The sequence below is a fragment of the Diutina rugosa genome, assembly GCF_008704595.1.
Source record: "Diutina rugosa strain CBS 613 chromosome Unknown scaffold3_size541584, whole genome shotgun sequence".
In the NCBI taxonomy this organism is placed as follows: Eukaryota; Fungi; Ascomycota; class Pichiomycetes; order Serinales; family Debaryomycetaceae; genus Diutina; species Diutina rugosa.
Genome location: NW_022995077.1, coordinates 481,913 through 502,520, shown reverse-complemented (window position 1 = coordinate 502,520; position 20,608 = coordinate 481,913). Strand labels below are relative to the sequence as shown.

The 20,608-nt window shown below is 50.0% G+C and overlaps 7 protein-coding genes across 7 annotated transcripts; 3 read left to right on the top strand and 4 right to left on the bottom strand. All coding sequences in view use genetic code 12, as the record gives it.

The window, feature by feature from the left end:
* Positions 1-6: 6 nt before the first annotated feature.
* DIURU_000876 (uncharacterized protein) lies at positions 7-663 on the bottom strand (the record flags this gene model as incomplete). Its single annotated transcript, XM_034159172.1, has 1 exon — positions 7-663. The coding sequence occupies one exon, from the start codon at positions 661-663 to the stop codon at positions 7-9; it is 657 nt and encodes a 218-aa protein (XP_034014543.1).
* Positions 664-791: 128 nt separating this feature from the next.
* NHP2 (snoRNA-binding protein) lies at positions 792-1,253 on the top strand (the record flags this gene model as incomplete). The annotated part of the gene is made up of 1 exon (XM_034159171.1): positions 792-1,253. One exon carries the CDS (start codon positions 792-794, stop codon positions 1,251-1,253), a length of 462 nt encoding a protein of 153 aa, XP_034014542.1.
* A 2,127-nt stretch (positions 1,254-3,380) lies between these two features.
* DIURU_000874 (methionine aminopeptidase) lies at positions 3,381-4,508 on the top strand (the record flags this gene model as incomplete). Its single annotated transcript, XM_034159170.1, has 1 exon — positions 3,381-4,508. One exon carries the CDS (start codon positions 3,381-3,383, stop codon positions 4,506-4,508), a length of 1,128 nt encoding a protein of 375 aa, XP_034014541.1.
* Positions 4,509-4,732: 224 nt separating this feature from the next.
* On the bottom strand, positions 4,733-5,488 carry DIURU_000873 (uncharacterized protein; the record flags this gene model as incomplete). Its single annotated transcript, XM_034159169.1, has 1 exon — positions 4,733-5,488. The coding sequence occupies one exon, from the start codon at positions 5,486-5,488 to the stop codon at positions 4,733-4,735; it is 756 nt and encodes a 251-aa protein (XP_034014540.1).
* A 3,968-nt stretch (positions 5,489-9,456) lies between these two features.
* On the bottom strand, positions 9,457-10,248 carry CZF1 (Zn(II)2Cys6 transcription factor CZRF1; the record flags this gene model as incomplete). The annotated part of the gene is made up of 1 exon (XM_034159168.1): positions 9,457-10,248. One exon carries the CDS (start codon positions 10,246-10,248, stop codon positions 9,457-9,459), a length of 792 nt encoding a protein of 263 aa, XP_034014539.1.
* Positions 10,249-14,375: 4,127 nt separating this feature from the next.
* Positions 14,376-14,729, top strand: DIURU_000871 (uncharacterized protein; the record flags this gene model as incomplete). The annotated part of the gene is made up of 1 exon (XM_034159167.1): positions 14,376-14,729. One exon carries the CDS (start codon positions 14,376-14,378, stop codon positions 14,727-14,729), a length of 354 nt encoding a protein of 117 aa, XP_034014538.1.
* A 104-nt stretch (positions 14,730-14,833) lies between these two features.
* Positions 14,834-16,165, bottom strand: DIURU_000870 (uncharacterized protein; the record flags this gene model as incomplete). The annotated part of the gene is made up of 1 exon (XM_034159166.1): positions 14,834-16,165. The coding sequence occupies one exon, from the start codon at positions 16,163-16,165 to the stop codon at positions 14,834-14,836; it is 1,332 nt and encodes a 443-aa protein (XP_034014537.1).
* Between the last annotated feature and the right edge of the window lie 4,443 nt (positions 16,166-20,608).

Genomic DNA, 20,608 nt, shown 5'->3' with positions numbered 1-20,608 from the left:
AGTTATTCAGGCGATTTGGTGTTGTTTCAGCGCTTCAAGTTTTGCTTGTAAATCAGCACTCCTCAGATAAAGCAACGAGTCCACGTGCACGCCAAATACAGCCTCAGGCTTATAATCAGCGTGTCGAATAGCACAGAGGAAAGTGAAGAGACTGGAAAAGTCTCCCTGGACATCGATTATCGTGGTTGGTGTCTGAGTGTCGAAAATCGTATCGGCGTCGATAGTGAGTCCCGGCAGCCCCTCAGGCACTTCTTTAGCCACCACTAATAGTCTGTAGGTAGTCAGCTTTAAGGTCAACGCTTGTTTATGAATATTATTGGCCACAGCGAGGAGGTAGGCGATATATGTCGCGAGCTTACTGGTACCGGTGTGACTCCCATAAATCAGCACTGTGCCTTCGTAAGCACCCGCAGATGGTTGAACAATACGCACATCGTTCACGTCAGCAAATATAGTCGTCAACTTATCAATTCCGTGTTCTGCAAGGACGGCAATTTCGGAGCGAGTCATGATTAGTTCCAATTGTGTAGACCCTGTTTGTGATGACGTTTTCGTTTGTAAGTAAGCAATGACTTTGTCACTAGATACGACAAACCCCGCTGGCGGTAGCTCATCAGTTTCCACCAATAATTGCGACGGCGCCGCCTTTGCCCGTTTCACCATGGAACACAATCTCTGACTGTTTCCACAAGTTAGTCAATCAATAGTGCGATCGTGTCCTGGTGCATCACGTGACCTGAGGTCTCATCGCGAAAAACTCAACCATCTCATCGCCATACAAACCCATACCCATGGCTAAGGACAAGAAGGAAGACGCCACGGGCGAAGACAACTACGACAAGAGAATGGAGGCGGTGTTGCCGTTTGCCCAGCCCATGGCCCCCAAAAAGTTGAACAAAAAAGTGCTTAAAGTGGTCAAGAAGGCGCTGAAAGCCAAGCACGTCAAGCGCGGGGTTAAGGAAGTGGTCAAGGGCCTCAGAAAGGGGGAAAAGGGTTTGGTGGTGATTGCCGGCGACATCTCACCCATGGATGTCATTCTGCACATTCCCGTGTTGTGTGAAGACCTGGCGGTGCCCTACTTGTTTATTCCCTCTAAGGAAGACTTGGGGTCGGCTGGCGCCACCAAGAGACCCACCCTGTGTGTGATGATCGTCCCCGGGGGTGGCAAGCTGAAGAAGAACGCCGACAAGGCCGAAGAGTACAAGGACGGCTACGATGAAGTGGTGAAGGAGGTGAAAGTGCTCGCCGCCTAAAATGAGTAAAAAACGTTTGTACCATAGTAATGAAAACGCATGAAAAGTAATAAGGGAAAACTGTAGAGGATGGTGGTCAATATAGTTGATTGAAGGGAGTCAGTTTACGTTTATTTAGGTGACTATCAATAGGTTCACTGTGGCTACCTTCTGGTATATATGGGTCAGTTCGAATCCAGGGGTTGCCATAATCATTTAATGACCTGGGACTATGGTAAAGACAATAGATGCTTCACAGAATATGGAAATCATTAGTCAATTTTATCATTCAGCGCTACGTATTCGTCAACTTCTCTCTCTCGACTACCTGTAAGTGTCTCACATCTACTGTTCGAGTCCTGGCGATACCACTAATTACCACATTTCATCAATTCCAATTTTGTAGGGATCACGACGCGGTACCCCAAACTAGCATTTAAGTGGGTAATTTTCGTATTTCTAAGACGGGTTTGTAAGCCATGGGAGAAAATTGGAAAAAAAAACCTTATATAAGCGGAATTTTGTGGATCTTTGCCATATTTATTTTCTCAATTGTCTCGAGGGTCCCACTCACCCCCCCATACTTACAAGGTCGTTAATTTTCCAGTGGGAGCGCTTATGCATATGCAGGTTTTAAAATCCCCGGGGATAAAGCTGTTCACATCTCCTGTCATTCGTAGGCAGATCTCGATGCTTCATTACACATACCACGTCACGCCCCTGAACCACAATTACGTCATACCCCTAACGCAACAACAGGTTTTCGTGTGCATACCCAGATCTCGAAAAGAGGTGGTTTACGGGTATTACGCACTTTGGCGACGACGTAGTCCTCGGTACCCGCGTCGAGACATTGTCGCTAGCCCCAACTTTTGCCGGCAAAAGAGGGGTGAAACCGCCACCAAGCATTGACATCTGTCAAACATGCGCTGCCCGGTGCCTGCCGTATGCCATCCCGTACCCTAGATCCATCGCTACACCCTGCCCCGAGGGGGGGGCTGTGGGGGTGTGAAACATACATATTTTTAACGCAGAAATGAGGGTGATCTGCAACAATTATAGGTGTCGCTGCTCCACATTCCTTGGCGGCCCCGGTACCCACATGACGCTGCACCCTGTCCCCCTCGAGAGAATGTCTCATGTATAGAGCGCCATTGTTTTATGGGAGGAAGCTCGAGGACAGCGACCGACGAACAATGCTTATTTTTACCCAGGCGGACGCCACCGGTGCATGGCGAACACGAGCTCGGCCAACGCTCAATGACATAGCGGGGAGCAACGAAGGTGAAACACGGGTCACTGGCAGCAATTAATTAATTGATTAATTAATTGTGTGACACCGCTCGCCAGTGAGCCGGCTGCCAGGGGTGAGTCAATTGTGTCTGAGACAAGTGGGGGCCCCGCTGTCAAATGAAGTTTATTCTCGGAGGTCTAATGCGGAGATCAACGGGTAGTCTAGGTAGTCTCCTGGGGCTTAGTATATTTCATGGCTAGTGTATTTGGGGGCTTAGGGCGTCCAGGGCGTCCAGGGCGGGGGAAGGCGCAGCTACCGTTTGGCGGCGGGTCGACCCGAGGAGGCGGAATAATTTTCGCAATTGTCCTTCGGAGGCGGGGTCAGCATAGCTTCTTCGGAGACGCGAGGACGGCTCCGGGCCGACACCGCGCACGGTGACAGCGACGCCTGCACCCATACGTCTCTCTCTGTGGGCCGCCCTAAGTAAACTGCTGGGCTCATATCTTAGACAGACGTGGATGGGGCTATTCGAATAACGCCGTGCTTACAACGTCCGTCGGGTAAAAATAAATCAGCAAAAAATGAGACCACTAAGCGGACGTGGGAAGCTCTTGGAAGAAAATAAAATCGCCGCCATTGGGAACGATAAATATTATCGCCCGATACGAGGCGGCCACCTGAGGCCATCTCATCATCGTGCTTTGGGGGGCCTTCCCCTCCTAAGGGTTACCCGTAGCCCGCTGCCCCGACCGAAATTTCCAGGCATATCCGGAACCCACATGCTCTACCCTTCCACCTTCACCGTGATATCGTCGTCTCGGTGGGTGATCATGTGACTCGGACTCTCTGTCCCGAGTCGCGGTGTGGCGGCGCCATCGCGAAATATATTCCACCACCGTCACCCTATATATAAAATGACGACCTGTGCCCTGCCCCAGTGTGGCAAGGACACCGAGCTGCAACTCAAATGTCCCGTGTGTCTCAAGGAAGACAAGGTGCTGGTGTTCTGTGACCAGCTGTGTTTCCGCAACGGGTGGGCGGTGCACAAGGCCATCCACAAGGCCGACGACGGCCTGGACAATTATAACCCGTTCCCCAACTACCTGTTCACTGGCGAATTGCGTCCGGTGTACCCGTTGCTGGAGCGTCGTCAGCTCCCCAAACACATCAAGCGGCCCGACTACGCGTTGGACGGCAAACCGTTGCTGGAGATCAAGAACGACAGATTGGGCAAAATCGTCGTCCACCCGCCCAAGACGCTTGAAAAACTCCGCAAGTGTTGTAAAGTGGCCAGAGAAGTGTTGGACGCTACCGCCGCTCACGTGGCCCCCGGTATTACCACGGATGAGCTCGATGCCATCTTACACAAAGAATGCCTCAAACGCAACGCCTACCCGTCCCCACTCAACTATTACAACTTCCCTAAGCTGTTGTGCACCTCGGTAAACGAAGTGATCTGCCACGGGATCCCTGACGGCTATACTCTTCAAGATGGCGACATCATCAACTTGGACGTTACCATCTTCTATTTGGGCGTCCACGCCGACTTGAACGAGACTTATTACGTCGGTGATAAGGCTAAGTGTGACCCTGATACTGTCCGCTTGGTGGAAACCACCAGAGAGTGTTTGGATAAGGCGATCGCCATGGTTAAGCCTGGGGTGGCCTACCGCGACTTCGGTGAAGTTATTGAAAAACACGCCCACGCTAACGGCTGTTCGGTGGTGCGTACCTACTGTGGCCACGGCATTGGTGAGTTGTTCCACTCGCAACCTAACGTGCCCCATTACCTGAAGAATAAGGCCGTGGGCATCTGTAAACCCGGCCACGTTTTCACCATTGAGCCGATGATCTGCTTGGGGACGTGGCGTGACCAGACGTGGCCCGATAACTGGACTTCCGTCACGCAAGACGGGAAGTACTCGGCTCAATTTGAGCACCAATTATTGGTCACCGAGGACGGGGTCGAAGTGTTGACTGCGAGAACAGAAAAGTCGCCCGGTGGCGCCATTCCTAGACTCGAAGCCAAGACCGAGAATTAGAATGAGTTATGAAGGAGTTAGATAGGGATTTAGGGTGTATACTAAGGGTTAGGTGTATAGTAAATTTTCAACGATACTACGAATATATAGGCATATCGAAGTTCTATTGCAATAGCCTGAATTGTTTTGTTGAATCTTGCTAATGTTCTTTCAATTGATCATTGCTTACTGATTGAATTCTTATCATCATTAACTATGAATGCTTATCATTAATTGAAATAATGCTAGGTGGCCAACTTCTTACGGGGACCAGTCTCATTCTCTTCAGTTAGCGGTCTCTTTAAACTTCCACTTTCGTCTCCGCCATTATCTTTGGCAAACTCGTCGCCTCTCACATAGTACTCACAGAGAGTCGTTTGAACTTTATGGAGCAGTTGTCCGAAAACCTCCATTTTCTTCAGCACCAGCCCCAGCCCCTTATGATGAAACTCTCCCAGCACTCCGTTATAGAAATTGAGCTTAGGGTAAACACTCATGGTATCGTTCATGTGGTTATAGAGCCGCTGGAGGAACTTCCACCCGGTGACGGCAGTGGCGACGTCTCCCTGGGCCACGGCGGTGATACACCACCGCATCACTTCCCCAGTCAAGTCGTAGATGCCGAGAAAGTAGTTGTGGAACTCAAACATCAGTGCCGCTTGCTCCAGGGCCATTTTGGTCACCTCATCGCAAAATTGGCCATAGGTCATGAGATCATGGTGGGTAAGGTAGTATTCAAACAAGAGCCCTTCGGAAAGCTCTTCGAACGCTCCTGAGACGTTCCCTTTATATTTGGAACTGTTATAAACCTTGTATAGGGCTTCCAACTGGGTACCAATCGCCTGCTTATGCTCAGTCACTTGCTTCGAATTGCTGCGGTGGAGAGCAAAGATAAGCTTCTTGGCAGCAGCGGTGATGTCCCGACAGCCTCTGATCACCTGCTCACGCTGGTCCTGCTCCGCTAGCAACTGAGTCCGGGCATCGGTGAAGAGGGCCTCCATGTGCGGGTTGAGATGGCGGGGGTCCCCAATGAGTGAGGGGAGCGAAACAAACACTGTAAGCGGTATCATAGTGGTAAATTTTAGACTATATAGTACTGTGTTGGTAGTTTTTAATCGAGTGGTGGTGATGTAAAAGTGGGATCGTCGTTGGTTGGTGATTTTACAATTTTTGCGCTGAAGTGCCATTTGTGAAATTCAGTGTGTTTACACATAGGTGAGAGCGTGAAATGAAATAATTGACATGATATAACCAAAAATCAGCCAACGACGCAAAATGGAGTGTTAATGTCTTGATGCCTTGATTAGTGTCATAAAACAGAGCAGCCATAGCAATTAGCAGGCTCTCTCAAAGGCCTTCAACCACCACTCCATCCTCATGAGTTACAATTGACGGTGAAAGCGCTTCAGCCAGTTACCTCACTTCACCGTCCTGATGATTCAGAATTGATTTTCTCTCCGAAGTTTTTTTTTTCTCAACAACAAGATCTGTTCGCTTATGTCGGCACCCATGAAGTCGTAGTCGTTAATTAAATCCCGAAAAAATGATGAACAGTGTGATCCAGTGAACAGATACCAACTGCCTTTACAATTTGACTTCAATTAGTAATTTTTTGCCGCGAGCTCTTGTTTCAAACCACTCGCGACGTACATCAACCTTCCACATAAGGAATGATATAGCGTCAAACCCGTGCCAAAACAATCCAAAAAAATAGAAGAGAACCACCCCTGTTGCCTATTTCGACTCAGGATACCTCAAGTGAAGTTCTGAGTAATTAATTTCCCCATGTCGCAATGTAGTTGTGTAGCGACCTTAATGATTCGGCTGTAAGCACGACAAAGGAAAGGAAAAGAGGCATGAAAAAATAACAACAAGCTAGATTAAGCCTTTTTTGCTACCCTGGATAAGCCTCCCCACTTAATTTCACTTCAAATGTAGTCGAGATATCTTCAAGTTGATATTTGATAGTTGATGTGGACCCGTGAAATTTCTGTAAGGATTGTAAAGCATTACAATGTGACAATACACCCAGTCAGGGGTAAATCAAGGCATGTTTCCACTGTTATTTTGCATTTAATCCCCTCAGTTTCGATATTCTTCGAATTTCATATTTTGTATCATCCTCGATCCAAATTGTTCTTCCGAACCAGATTCAATGATCCATACGACAATAGGGAAGTCAATTAAAGCAAGGCTGGGTTTTTTTGGCACTCAAACCAACCGTTAATAACATATAACAACTTGTTTTGAATCAGAAAATCTTTCGCATTAACCAAAATTATGCCATTTTGAAGCCAGTTAGCCAGCCGTATTGAAATCAGTCAACATATAGCAAAAGAGAGCTCGACGGAGTGGTTTTTCTCCAAATCAAAAAATTGTGATCTGCAAGTTTGATGGACCATAACCTTCAAAACCCCCCTCACAAAATAACTGTGTGCGTGGACGGCAGTGAATCTTGTGACCCAGGTAACTGCATGCACTGAAAACCTCAAAAGACCTGGTAAACGGACGTGATCTTGCCCTTAACTAAGTCAGATTGTTCGAATTTTCGTTTATGATTTCGCCCTAATTTGGATGAGTAAATCACTATAATTTCTGACTATGAGAAAATTGGTTATGTGAGAATCATGGATTACATCATCATTACAAATCGTGAACGAGATTTGATAAATGATGATTAAGTCAAGTAAAAGGGGTTCGGTAATCACGGATGATGGAGACTCTGGGACATATGATTTTGTCAATTCGATACGCATGAAGTGATGTTGAAGTGCAAGCTCCGTGCATTAGGTCTCGCAAGGGTGTGTAACCAGCATATGGCTACAAGTTGGACGTACCCTAGGAAAGCACGAGTTAACATCAAAGTCTTGTCGCCGTAGTTGAAGTGGATCTGATTAAGAAGCGAACATCAAGACTTCTTCCGAGGAAATCACACTGAACGCGGAAAAGTCAGACGCGTCAAGTCTGGAGAAAACCCACCCTTAGCGTATCTGCTGGTTCGGGCCGGGATTGCTATCGGTGAAGCACTGCTCTGAATTGTGTCGTCCATTGATCAAGGTGAAGTCCATGTAGCTTTTAAGTGGTCTCTTTGCCCAGAAATCACCTCAACGTTGGAAAGCAATTCTACTCTCGTTACGAGTAACGGATACCGTTTTGAGACGGATCTAGATTTACTATGGAAAGACGTGAATTTCCCGCCCAAACGAACCATCGTGGACGCCCGAAGCGTATTCCCAAAAGATCAGCATGTGACCCCACATCTAAAAAGCTACGGTTGCCTTGGCTGCGTCCAATGTAAAATATATGGTCTAAGCCTGCATGCTGCGGGCTTAATTGTTTCTGGCGTAAGCGGCCGTCTAGTGTGGCTGCGACAAATGACCACCACGGTCACTACATGCTGGGTCAAGCTAATTTTATTGTTTCCATTATCAAAGCCACCTGTTTGCTTTCTTTATGGGCAATCTGCGTGGTTAGCTGCACTTCGCTTCATGCAGAACATTATCAATGTATGGGTAGCTCAGGCGAAAAAAATATGGTGTACCGAATACGTCAGCGCGAACCTTAAGCCTGGGCTGGCCCCCCCTCGTTAGTTGGGCGGCGGGGGCTTTGAGCAACTCTCCAAGGAATCTTCTGCTGAGCATCTTGAAGTATCCACAAGATTAATTTAAGGATTGTTTCGGGAGGTGGCGTATCTTGGACCGCATGGTTGGACTTAAGAACAATTTATATGGAATCCACTTTTAGGCTAAGGGTAAATCATTTTCGTAACCTATACCATATAGTACAAGATTGGCAATGAAAACTGGGTCGACCAAACGTATTTTAGCATTATCCTCGGCAACTGTCGTATTCTCTTCATAACACCAACTCAAACTCATTTAAATATCCAATAGTATTCAAAATACAACGAGCAAAATCGAGGACAGCACTTAGTAATTTCAGTAATGACTGTTGTAAAAGTTGTATTTTGAGTTGTACACCTGCAAAGTCGCGTTTATAACCGGATTAACCCTCCTCATGTTGATAATCGAAGTTTTTCCGAAGAGCCACACGGCAGTCTTACCAAGTCGAAGCGGCAAAAGTCTTGTAAAAGAAGCAAGATGGATGTCGGGTTAATGATCTGATTATTCTTTCAGGCTTTCAGCGAGCTTTACAGCACAGTTATGTCGCAGTTTGTTCACCATGACGAGACTTTGAATGATAATCCTCATGACATAACTCGAACGGCTCAGGCATCTCATCCACAGGCATTAAGTCGATGAGCCATCAAGCAGGACCACGGTGTCCATTTCTGAGGAGGAGGCAGCTGCACATGTTGATTGCCAAGTAAATCGCATCAATGTTAACCTCGTTTGGAAGATCGGCTAATTTCACAAGAAATGTACACAAACCTTGAACCAAAACATCTGAAGAATTTGAGTGTGAATATCAAAGGACTTTTCAAATGAGTCTTTAGTAGGTTCCCTCCATCTGAGATTACCTCCCGCCATTTGAACTATCCCTACCACCCTGTATGTCAATCTGTCATTCACAAACATAACCAAAAGAATCCCATGACTTGAGTTGAGTTTTTAATCATCAACGTCGACCAATGGCACTAGAGAATTGACAGTAGTGGACAGTCAAAACGCGTTGATTTATGTATATGGCTAAAATGAGGAGTTTCCATATAAACGAGTGAGTAAAGTTACTTATTTCAAACGATATTGATAGTTGTACCGTGTATTTATACATAAAAGCGAGCATATTATCGAGGTGTGCCAGGTACAAACGGCAGATATTTGACCTAGCGCGTATCTATTGAAAGTCGTATTGTTATCACAGGTAGCTGATGACGGGCATCACCAAGAAATAAATCAGTGGGGCCACCGCTTCACCAGCATTGTCTATAAGTATGTCCAGGGGATTATTCGAGTTGTGGGGAGGCGAGGGAGTGAAAGATTGGGTTTTTTTGCCAGCCGGCTGGCTACTACTTGCGCTCGACAATGCCGCGCAACACCTTGATTTTCCCAAACACCTCGTGGTCGATGGTGTTCTCCTCGATCTTGGCGTCCTTGTTCTTATTTTTGTGCTCGGTGCCCGGCTTTGGCCACTGGCAGTTGAGCTTGAGCCGGGCGCACTCGGTGCACTTGGGGCGCGTCTCGCAGCAGCGTTTCTTGCGCTGGCGACAGGTGAGGCACCCCATTCGCAGGCGTTTGGTGACGGGCTTCAGCAGCGCCGGCGCGGGGGCCTTTTTCGCCTTGCGTTTGTTGGCGGCGGAAGAAGGGGACGGCGGTGACGGCGCCGTAGTCGACGGAGGTGGTTGAGTAGTCTGGGCGCCGGGTAGCGCACCGGGGGCGGCGTTCACGCTGGCGGCGCTCGGGTTACCGGCAGCCATTACTGGCGGCGCCGGCGGTCCTGGCGGTACTGGCTGAGCGCCAGCGCCACCCGCGGCAGCGGCGGCGCCCGGTGCCGGGGGCATCATCGCCGCGTAGTCGTTCCACTCTGACGGCGGGTAGTAACCAGGGGGCACCGCTGCCATTGGCACTGGGGGCGCTCGCGCGGGCGCGTTAGCTGACGGCGGTAGCGGCGGCGGCGGCGCCACCACGGCGCTGGGAGGCGCTCCTGGCGGCGGCGGCGGCGGCTGGCCGGGACGGGCGCCCATAACCACGCCTGGCGGGAGCACGGGGCGGCGCTGCTGGCGGCCGTCGGGCGAGTAGTCGTACTCGTAGTAGATGTGGCCGTCAGCGTCATTGGCGTAACTTGGGGGCCAGTTGCTCATGGTAGCGCTCCATCAACCGGGGGTAAGCAGAACCTGTGGCAAGGGAGTGGGAGTATGGAGCCAGGGAGCGGAAGCCAAAGGGCGACGGACGGCGAGGGGGAGAAGGGTGTGTGTGGCCGGAGGGGTGGGTGGTGGTCAGAAGGTTTGTGTGGGGATGCTGAAGTCACGGAGGTAAGCACACGGGGTCTGTGAAACAAAGGTCACCTTACTACTCCAGACAGGGGGGATGTGAAACCAAAGGAATGAGCCAGAGGGAGGGAGCCAGAGGGGAAGCAGGGTAACGCAGTGGCCCTAGGGAAGTATATAAACCAAAACGGCCTGGCGGTGGGGGCAGCGCGGGCAAATAATAAAGGGCCAGATATTGCCGGGGGGCGTCAAGGCAACATTAGAGCAGTTGCACGAGCAGGGCAAGGCACCTTCGAAGGCGGGTGCCGGCAGGGGCGGCAGGCGCGACATTATTACCGGGGCGCGGGGGCGTCTAAGCGGCGTGCGTGGCACATTGGCGCCATGGCTCCGAATGCGGCATCGGGGGGCGCATGCCGGTGTCGGGGTTTTCACCGGTTTGGGGAGCGGTGGTTCGGCGAAGACAGCAGTCTCGGCGAATGGCGCCGAGGGCGCTGGCGCGGGCGCGGGCGCCAGCCAGCAGTGGCAGCAATAACGAGCGCTGTGCAGCAGCGCTAACTAGTAGCTAATGACGCTGAGTAAAACGATGGCGACTTGTTTGTAGTTTCCCTTTTCATTTTGGTCTTGAAGTCAACCCTAATCACGTGACTTGGCGCTACCAGTACAGCGAACAACGCGCCAGCACGGACTTAACGCGTCCTGTCTCCGCGCTTAGCGAGCGCTGTTAGGCGGTAGGTGACCTCCGACACTACGTACCGCCAATTTCGAATTATTGGGGGTTTTGAGCACTAGCTTGTCGCATCCTATAATTCAACTGTCGCGTCCACTGTCGGACCCTCGGAAAACGAGTTTCGGATTTTCATGCTTCTGTAGTCGCACTGTAGTCGTTGCGGTTCGCGGTGTCAGAAATTCTCGAGGTGATTGTCACGTGCGTTGTCGGAAATCACTCGAACACTGTCGCAGTCACATGCATTTTTATCAGGATCAGTGTAGGGGGCGATGTCGCTAAATCTACATCGATTGTCGGAGATCGTGTCGCACACGCAATTTCGACCTCTCGTTAATCAACAACCAACTGCATCATTGGCATCGACTGAAGCCAATACGAACACCACCACGATTCTGCTGTGTTCTGTTTCGTGAAGGATGATTCAGGTGACATCAGACTCAACGATGTCATCATTGGTTTAGGCGATGATGGTTGAGCACCTCTTAGCCCTGAAGACGCTGCTATTTTACAGCAGATCAACAAACATTTCAATATTGACATCGAAGGCAGAGATAACAGCGAAAATATCCAGTCCCTATTTCCGCCAAGGGAGCCGTTTAAAGTGCCCGAGCCTCACACGGGGCGACGAAGGGCAAGAGAGCAGTCATGAAAGTACCCGAAACCCGAAGGTTACAAAGACTATTATAACAGACGTACAGGAGTACCAGTCACTAAAAGCCACGAAAAAACGAAGAAGAAGTGATGCAAAGACGAAGGGAACAGGTATTCAGATTCGGTGAAAACTACAGGCACAACAGCAGTGCATTTTTTTGACTTCTTACAGAATTTGATGGACACTCTGGACAGAGACGACACAAGACATCAATACAAGGTCTTGGTAATGGATAATGTTCGGTTCCATCACGTGAATGAGGTGAAACAGTTAATACTGAGCAGAGGTTATGGGGTGGAGTATTTGCCACCTCATTCTCCTGAGCTCAATCCTATAGAGAACTTCTGGTCGTCCGTAAAGAGGAAAGTGAGGGTGCAAATAGCGAGTCACAACTCACTCGAAGGGATAAGTGACTTGGTGGAAGATGCTGTTCGGGAGATACATCCAGAATCAATCGCAAAGATGATTAATCACTGCAAGCACCAGTTTGCGAAATGCGAACTACGACAAGATATTCAGTAATCACACGGTATAGAGATACATAGGGCATAAGATGCTATCAGTAGCGTTTGCAATTGGACAATGTATCAAAGATTTCCCAAGCTGTGAAAGAGTTTAAAGCGCTAGTAAATCTGTCATCAAACAGATCATCTGGTTTCATTGAATCTCTCTTGATTCTTAATCTCATTTCACTCATTAAGAGGTTTAAGGGAGTAGAGTCACCTGAGCTTCTTCCCATCGTTATTGCTTTAAATTTTATGTTTCTCAATCAAGTTCTGCATTCCAGGCGTCATCATATCTTTGAAAAGTATCACATATTTTATCTTATCAGCCGAAGCTTCAGCGAGGACCTGTTTAAGGAAGGAGAGTCGTTGCTTTTCCAAGACTTTGGCTGGGGTGTCATCCCTTTGGGCCATCATGACTTTTCTCGACTCGACCTTGAGCTCGCCATTAGAAGCTAAAGCAGAGTCCATGAAGACGTCGTAGCGACTCTCTTTCGTTTTCTTGAACCAGACATTCCATTTGATATGTTGCCATGCATAATCCCCGATAAACAAGCAGTTTGTAGTGAAATTCACGTCATCTGTTTCGGTTTCTTCAAGTCCATACCCCTCAAAGTCTTATACGTCAACGCGAATCCGACAAGCCAAGCGTCGCCGCAGCCTTTTTTTGCGACTCCCGGTGCGCAATCCGAACTGCCGAGTCCGACATCCGGTCCGACACCGTAGTCGCACAAACCGCCAATTTATCGAAATCGGCGGTAAGGTACCCGCTCGCCACACAAGTCGCACCACAAACATTTCCCTACCCCCACCATCACCCTCCACTGACCCCTCCCCATTTTCAAGCTTTCCCCCCTCTTTCCCTAAGCTAAGGTTGTTAGTTAAGGTACCAACGGCCGCTGGCCCTAAACGCACCCGTCTGCCCTTGCCTGTCTGGTACTCGTACGAAACACCCCCTTAGCCGCAAAGTGGCAGGGTGCGTAATTTTCGCTTTTCGGGGCTTTGGCAGCGAAAAAGCCCTTATGCCCAACCAGCGACGTCACCGCGGACCAAATGCACCAGGGTGCCTAGCCACAGAGGACAAAACGGGGAATACATATAGATCACGCAAATGAGGCCTAGGCGGTCGCAGGGTCGGCAGGGCTGACCCCTATACGAGCACCACCCCGCCCGTGACTCACCCGTGACTCAAGGTTTGCGTATCGGGTACTGGTGGCGGTGAGTACTGTTTGGCGGTGACTTTGGACCCCTAGGGGATACGAGATGGTTGCTGGATAGCGGTTTCTTGGGGTTTCCTCGTTGTCCCTTTTTCTCACCTGCTATTGCTGGATGTGTCAGGGCCCCGTTCGCCTGGAATTCCTCGATTACCTGATTAATCGCCACATAGGTCCTCGTTTTCGCACGCCGCCCCGGAGTTGTCGCCCGGTTGCGCCGGCAACGTCGACCCAAGTGCCGTGAGCAACCCTCTTGCCTAAGACGACACAAAGCTGGCCGGGTGCGCCCAGAGTCTGGACGATCTCGTTCGTATCGGCGCCAGCGTCTACAGGTCATAACCTCGAGGTGGAGCATAGGGGGTGAGAGGCGGTTGGTGATGGTCAGTGCGACCACTCCTTAGTGGTCACGTGACATCACTCAAGCGGTTTAGATGGTATAGCTTCTTTTCCGCTTAGTGTTTATCCCGTCGCTGCCACCACTGGCTAGTATGGGTCGACGCCTGGCGGTTTTGCCGGTGCGCTGTCCCCGCACGTGCGCGACCCATAACAAAGCCGGCCGCAGATCTATATCTGGGGCGGCTGTACCACCCCCGCCTCCCCTCCACCGCGCTAACTCTAACGTCGTCGCTAACTCTAACCGCTGGAGAATAAGCGCTGACAACAACAACTACCATGGAAACCATGGCCTTATCAGTGGTCGAGTCGTCGACGTAAGGGGCGACAATTGCGCCGCGACCACCGCTGGGGGCGAAACAGCGCGCGTCGGGCGCCATTGTGTGGTGGCGAATAATGGGGTCGGGGGCAGGAAAGGTGCCATTATCGTCGGCCTCCCGTTTGAAATTAGGGGCGTAGGATATTTAAGGTTTGATATCCCCTCGACACAAGGATAATCCCTAAACCACACCATGAACTTCTACTCCCACAGCGTGCTGTACCAGACCCAGCAGAAGCTCCTCAGCCAGATGGAGACCGACAACCACGTTTTGGGCAACGAGAAGGAAGAGACGAAAGTCGACAAATCGAAGGGCGACATCAACTACAGCTACAACCGCAACATGGCGAAGGTGGTGGCGTTCAACCACAAGATGCTGGCGAAGTTGGCGCGCAAGCGCCAGAAGGCGTCGGCGACAAGCAGCGACGGCGACGACACCGTGCTGAAAAGCACGATGGTGTTCTCCGACATCTCGCTGATCTTTCTGCGCCGGACGAAGCTGACGAAGGCGCTGGCGCTGGCGCTGACGAAGCTGACAAAGAGGTAGAGGTGCGGGGGCGGCGATGCATCGTACATGAGAACAATGGCTATATCTGGATGTAGACAATGAGTAGAGCAATGGAGAATGAAACGAGTAACGAGAACGAGTAATCAAAAAACTGTCACCAGCAGGACGCACCCGTTGGCGTTCATCACCTCGACGATGCTGCGGTGGAAACCATACAACTTCAGCTGGCCCCAGGTGCCGATCTTGTCGTCGACCAGGTCGTGGCCAAACACGCTTGAGGTGGGCACCACCTCGACGATATCGACGTCGCGGTCGACGAACTCCAGCTCGGTGCGGTCTAAAAGCACGGGAGGCGAGTCGCGGATCACTTTGGGGAGGTCGTCGTGGAGCATCTCTGAGGTTAATGGCGCGTCCAAGTGGCGGCTGCTGATCTGCCACTCGCACCCGTTCCAGCGGCCAAACGCCAACAGCTCGGTGATGCCGCCGTTGTGGAGCACGATTTTGAGCACGGTGGGCGCCGTTTTCATTGCTCCGATCTCGTAGAGGACGTCTAGCCCCCACCGGAAGTAATTGTGGAATTTATGAGTGGTTCCTGGCGGCGCCGGCGTGCCGTGGATCTGCATTCTCAGGTCGTACTTGTTGAAGTAGTCGTCCGGTGGGCCCAACATCTCCACCACTTGCTGCTGTGTTGTTTCGCCAATGGTAATAGTGACGGGAGTGTCCAGCACTCGCGTCACTACCACTTTACCACTGTCTAAGTCAACATCGCAACGAGCGGCGCGGTTCTCAAGCTTCTCAAGGGCGTTCCAGCGCCCGTTCTTCGAGAACACGGCGAGCCCTTCACACACCACGTCCAGCTGGTGGTTAAGGAGCAATTGGAGGAGCTGGTGGCTATCCATCTTGTTTTGACGTGCCAGTTTCGGAATCATCAGACCCACAGAAAAACGAAGAGCAACACCAGGGTACAGAAGCACGTACGATTGACCCTTGTTCGTCAAATCACCCGGATAAGTGGGACCAAAGATCTTATTGTAAATCTGCTTCAACGTTGCCCGCTGGTGCGCCTGGCGCCGCGGCGGCGACGGCGCTAGCGTATCGCTCGCGTCCAGCGCCAGCGCCAGCGCCAGCACCAGCGCCGGCGGCGACTCGCCTGCGTCGTAGGTGTCCACGTCATTCAAAGTGAGCCCATTGTATACCACCCTAAACGGCTTCTGTGGCGGCTCGGAGCCAAGCGAAACTTCAACAAGCTCTAAGACTTGGTGGTTAAACGTGAGCCTGATCCCGTACTCGACCAATTCGACCTGGATCGGCCGCCGCAGGTACTCGGCGGCGTTGTCGGAGTAGTTGATCTGGAGGCGGTAGTTGGCGCGATTGAGCTCGGTGATCACCTCGAAAAGCAGGTGCCCGAGTTTAAGAATGCTACCAAGGCCTTCGCCGGGGACGATTTGCGTGTCTTCGACCACAGGAGTACTCATAGTGTGTTGGTGTATATAGGGAGACGCTTTATGTGAGTGACCGCGATAACGTCACGGCTGACATCAGCGGAAAAACATACGTCAGGTGACGCGAGTCAGGTGATTTAAGTCATATGACTATGGTCACGTGACCGCATACACGTGAAAATCGGGTGGCGTACCGGGCATATTACGTAAAGTTCAAAGCCTCGTCGGACCGAGTATCGTTGCCGTCACCCTCTCCTTCGCCCACGATGATTGGCAGGCGGAGCACGTGCTTCCATCGCGTCGGTTTGACGTCGTCAATGCCCCGTCGCCACCATAATACTCGGCGATACCCCTCCCCGGTCTCCGAGTGAGGATTTTAGGCGCCGCGAGCGCCCTTATTGCTCCCGCCAACGAGGAAATAACGGCATTGTCTCGGGGTCAACTTTATTTATTTACTATAAGTGTAGATCATCCCGACAACCCATGTCGACCTTTGTCGACCCGACGCACGGTTGGTCACTCTACAGCGGGGCCCCGGCAGGTAGGAGGCATGTTTGCCGCCGGCTGGGAAAATACTCGCCACCGCCAGCGAAAATAATATTTCGCGCTCTTCTTGCCGGGGGCGCGTTAAATAATTATACCCGCCACGGCAAGCTTGATCGAAAATGTGAACTAGCATTTAGGGTTGTATCGACTATCTTTACGTTTGCCGTAGGCTCTACTTTCCTTGGCTACCCACGCGGCGCTGGCTCCCCCAAACGCCCATGCCTCGCCTCCTCTGGAAACTCCCTCGATCAGGGGGCTGCGCGTCACCTCGAACCACCAGATATGTACCTCCCCGCACACATTGCTGGAGGAGACTGGCACCCTGGGGAGCCAATGATTCAATTGTAGTAGGATGTCAGTGGTGCTAGATGTCTGATAATATAGGGGTTCACGTTAGTCCACTCTACACCAACCCGTTAGGCTCCGCGGTTATAGGGATTTTAGTAAAATTACAGCCCACAAAATGATGCGATCCTTAAAAATCGTCGACGGATGCTAAAAATTTGTCAAACCATGTCTTAAACACATCTGACGTGGCTGAATATTGTTGACTCAGATCGGTAGCACTTAGGTGTCTGCCACCAGCCCAATTTTTGATGATAGAGTCTGCGAAAAGCGTTCTCTCTAAGAAGAACGGCGTTGATTATGACCCTAATGTGACGTGGATCCAATTGAAAACTTGGTCACTACAGTTAATTTGACTATCATTGCTTAAGGATGGTTTACAGAGTACTCGAAGGGGTTCCCATCAGCGCTTGTCGTTTGACAAATTCCAAAAGCTACGCTGGTCTTTTCAGACTTGGTGTAACAGCAGATACCAAGTTGATGAAACTGCTTAGGCTGTTTCGAAATCAACTTCTTCAATTTTGCAGCTTCTTACCGGGCCCAATTATTGTCATATTCAACGATTTTAAAGGAGGAAACATATATTTCGCCACAATTTGGTGTATGTCGAGCGCAATGGCAACTAGGATGTATCCAAAATACTACTAATCTATTATGAGGGTTCCATGGAAATTTATACAGTGTGTTACAATCGTGTTGCACTCCTGATGAATATGTTTACTGCGTGGAAATAATGTCTTCAAGTTCGAAACACATCAAAGAGATTGCACAACTTCGACAAAAAATGATACAGCTCATGTGGAAATTTTTCAGAAAAAGGAACAATTAAGCCGTCGCCAAATTTGATTGCTTGTCCAGATTTATTCCCGAGATTCTTGCTCAGAAGTTGAATACATTTGAGATATCAGTTGGAGGGGTCACCCAAGGCGATTTTTCAGGTTTCCCATAAATGAGAAGATAAAGAACACGCACGGCAACCTGTTCAACATATTTTTGTTTATGTTCACGGGTTTCATTCGCTTGTTGGTATTTTATTAGGTCCCCGCTCCACAAGTCACTCAATATCTCCACGGCTCTCGTATAAGAAACGAATCATCAAGCGAACACCTTAAACATTATCGAATAAACAGACCAAAAGCATTGCAATATGACGCTATTCTCAGCTCCAGTCAGGCGACAGAGGTATGAGATTGAAGCTGGCGAAGAGGAGTGATGAAGTTTATGACTCAGGGGATCTAGACCATGTGTAATTCGCCCCGAACGCTATACATGTTAAGCCTCGACGGGTTCCCGAGCCCCCGTAAAGCAAATGGCTGAATGACCCGCCTCTGGTTGCAAATCTAGTCATAACTGGTACATAATATTATGCATCAATTGCAGCAATTTTTCGAGGAGCGCCCGAAGCGGCAAGTTTTTCTCTACCTTATGTAAGCGTGATATCACCCCAAGACGATCAAAGCCCCGAGCTCCCAGCATCATCCACAAGAACTTCGAACATTACACAGTCGCCTCTACGACCGATGTGTCTAGTGCTAGGTTGGTTTTGTCTGTACCACAAAACACCGATAAAGTTCTCCGGTCTAATTATAACTTTCGCGTACCTGATCTCCATGTTGCAAGCAGGTTCATGTTTTTCCGGTAGTTCTCCAAACTTGCAACTGGGGGGAAATAAAAATTAGCTTTTGTGGCGACTTTGCTAATTATGTCGTCGGGATCCCTGTTCCTGTTCATAAGCACGGGGTGTATCCCATCGGTGGCCAGCTACGAAAAAATATCTTTCGTTTTTTTCGACCAGTGGCAGTGCGCTCAATTAGGGAGCAGCAATCATACGCCACCATCAGGGCTGGTACACGTAATGAAAGTGCGTGGAAATTTCTTTGTTCGCTTACATGTGGAGAGGGTGGTTTCGCCTCCCCGCAGCATTGTTTACTCAGGCATCTGCCTGCGCTGGCGGCGTCATATCTTGTCGAAGCGGTTGCCAGATGCTTCTGGGCAAGAGGTGGCGAGTAAAGGCGGACGAGGCTTTGTATGTAGCACGAGCGGAACCGCATTAATGTCTCCCCCCCGTGAATGCTCGCGGTGGCTAATCCGTCATCTGGCAGACCCGTTCGTCTGCGTCTGGGCCGTCGTTTATCCTCGTGTTCGAGTAAGCAGACAGGTGAGACAAGCCTGTCCAAAGCACCCAGGCCTATCCCGCGGACGATGTCGTGGTGCGTGTGCCTTACTAACCGTGTAATGGGGCGTACAAAATAATCCAGCGGGGGCGTCGGTGCTCCCACGTAGTCATGGGTTGCATGCGGACCGACGATCACGCCGAGCATATTGTTCCGTTCCAGACTTCTCGTGTCCCACCGAACAGTGGCAAGCATCCGTCTGCATTTGCCCACGGGCAAAACGCCGTATTTGCGTACAATCTAGTCCAGCGAGGGATATACGGCGAATACTTGACCACCGATCATGGGGGATTTGTGTCCAATATAGCACCATTATGTCGTGTGCTTATTGGGCCGGGGAATTTTATCTGTCCATGAGCGTCGTTAGTGAGGCTTTTTGTGCGTCGGTACGCAGCACAAAGCCTCCGAAGGCTTAACCACCGCTACCGGGATTAAGCTGGATTTGTCTAATTGGCACGGATCGGTACCATCCACGTTTCACATTGTCCTAGCGACGCTGCTGCCAATTGTGGCGGTCTCCTTAGCTGCTTCCCGAGTGACAGTCACCTATTGGGCAGCTGCCACCACATCGGTAAATCCTAATGCATGTATATTGTTCCGAGGTTCTAGCGGCATTTCGTACTCTAATCGATCGTAAAAGTTATCTCGCCATGCTTTTTGACGGCTGCTTCGGGTAGTGAGGGCACCGGTTGATTTGTGCTGATTTTCCCGTTTGTCACTAGTCACAACTATACTCAAACTCAATGGACCATTATATTTTCACGGGGTTGAAAATACCGCGGTGCTTCAACTTTCCTTCATACAACCATAATTGATTGAAGCGTGTAATAAGTCAATAAACCCAGAAGACAGAAGCAAGGCGATTTAGCCCCCAAGCATCATACATACCGGTGTTGATTCGTTGCTGATACATAACGAATTGTTTCACTTGATGAACGCATAGAGCTTTTGGGACGTCGAACGTGGGATTAGTTACGGTTATCATCGTATCATGCACTCTGAAAGTTGCCTTGCGACCTTAAATTTGGCAATCGGCTGGTGTGGCTGATTGCAATTGAAAGTTTCGGAAACTGTATCCATTTTTGTGTAGCTCGACCCCAAGCAAGTGAACTCAAGCCACTCGTACGTTTGTCGAAAGCGAGCCGATTTATCAGCGAAGTGAATTGGGTCACAATGTCAGGGAAAATTTTAAGGTTTTACACCTTGCCGCACCATAGTCACACAAAACCGGCACCTAGTATTAATGTGCTGTGGCCTGAAATCACCATGAAGCTGGTTCAAGAGTAATCATTCATCACTTTGGCCTGGGCACCATTTCCATAGTGACATTTCACCACGCTGACGACCCGGCGATCCCCCAAGATTGATCATGTTATTTCAGAGGTAGGTCAATGCACCAAGTTTCACAAAA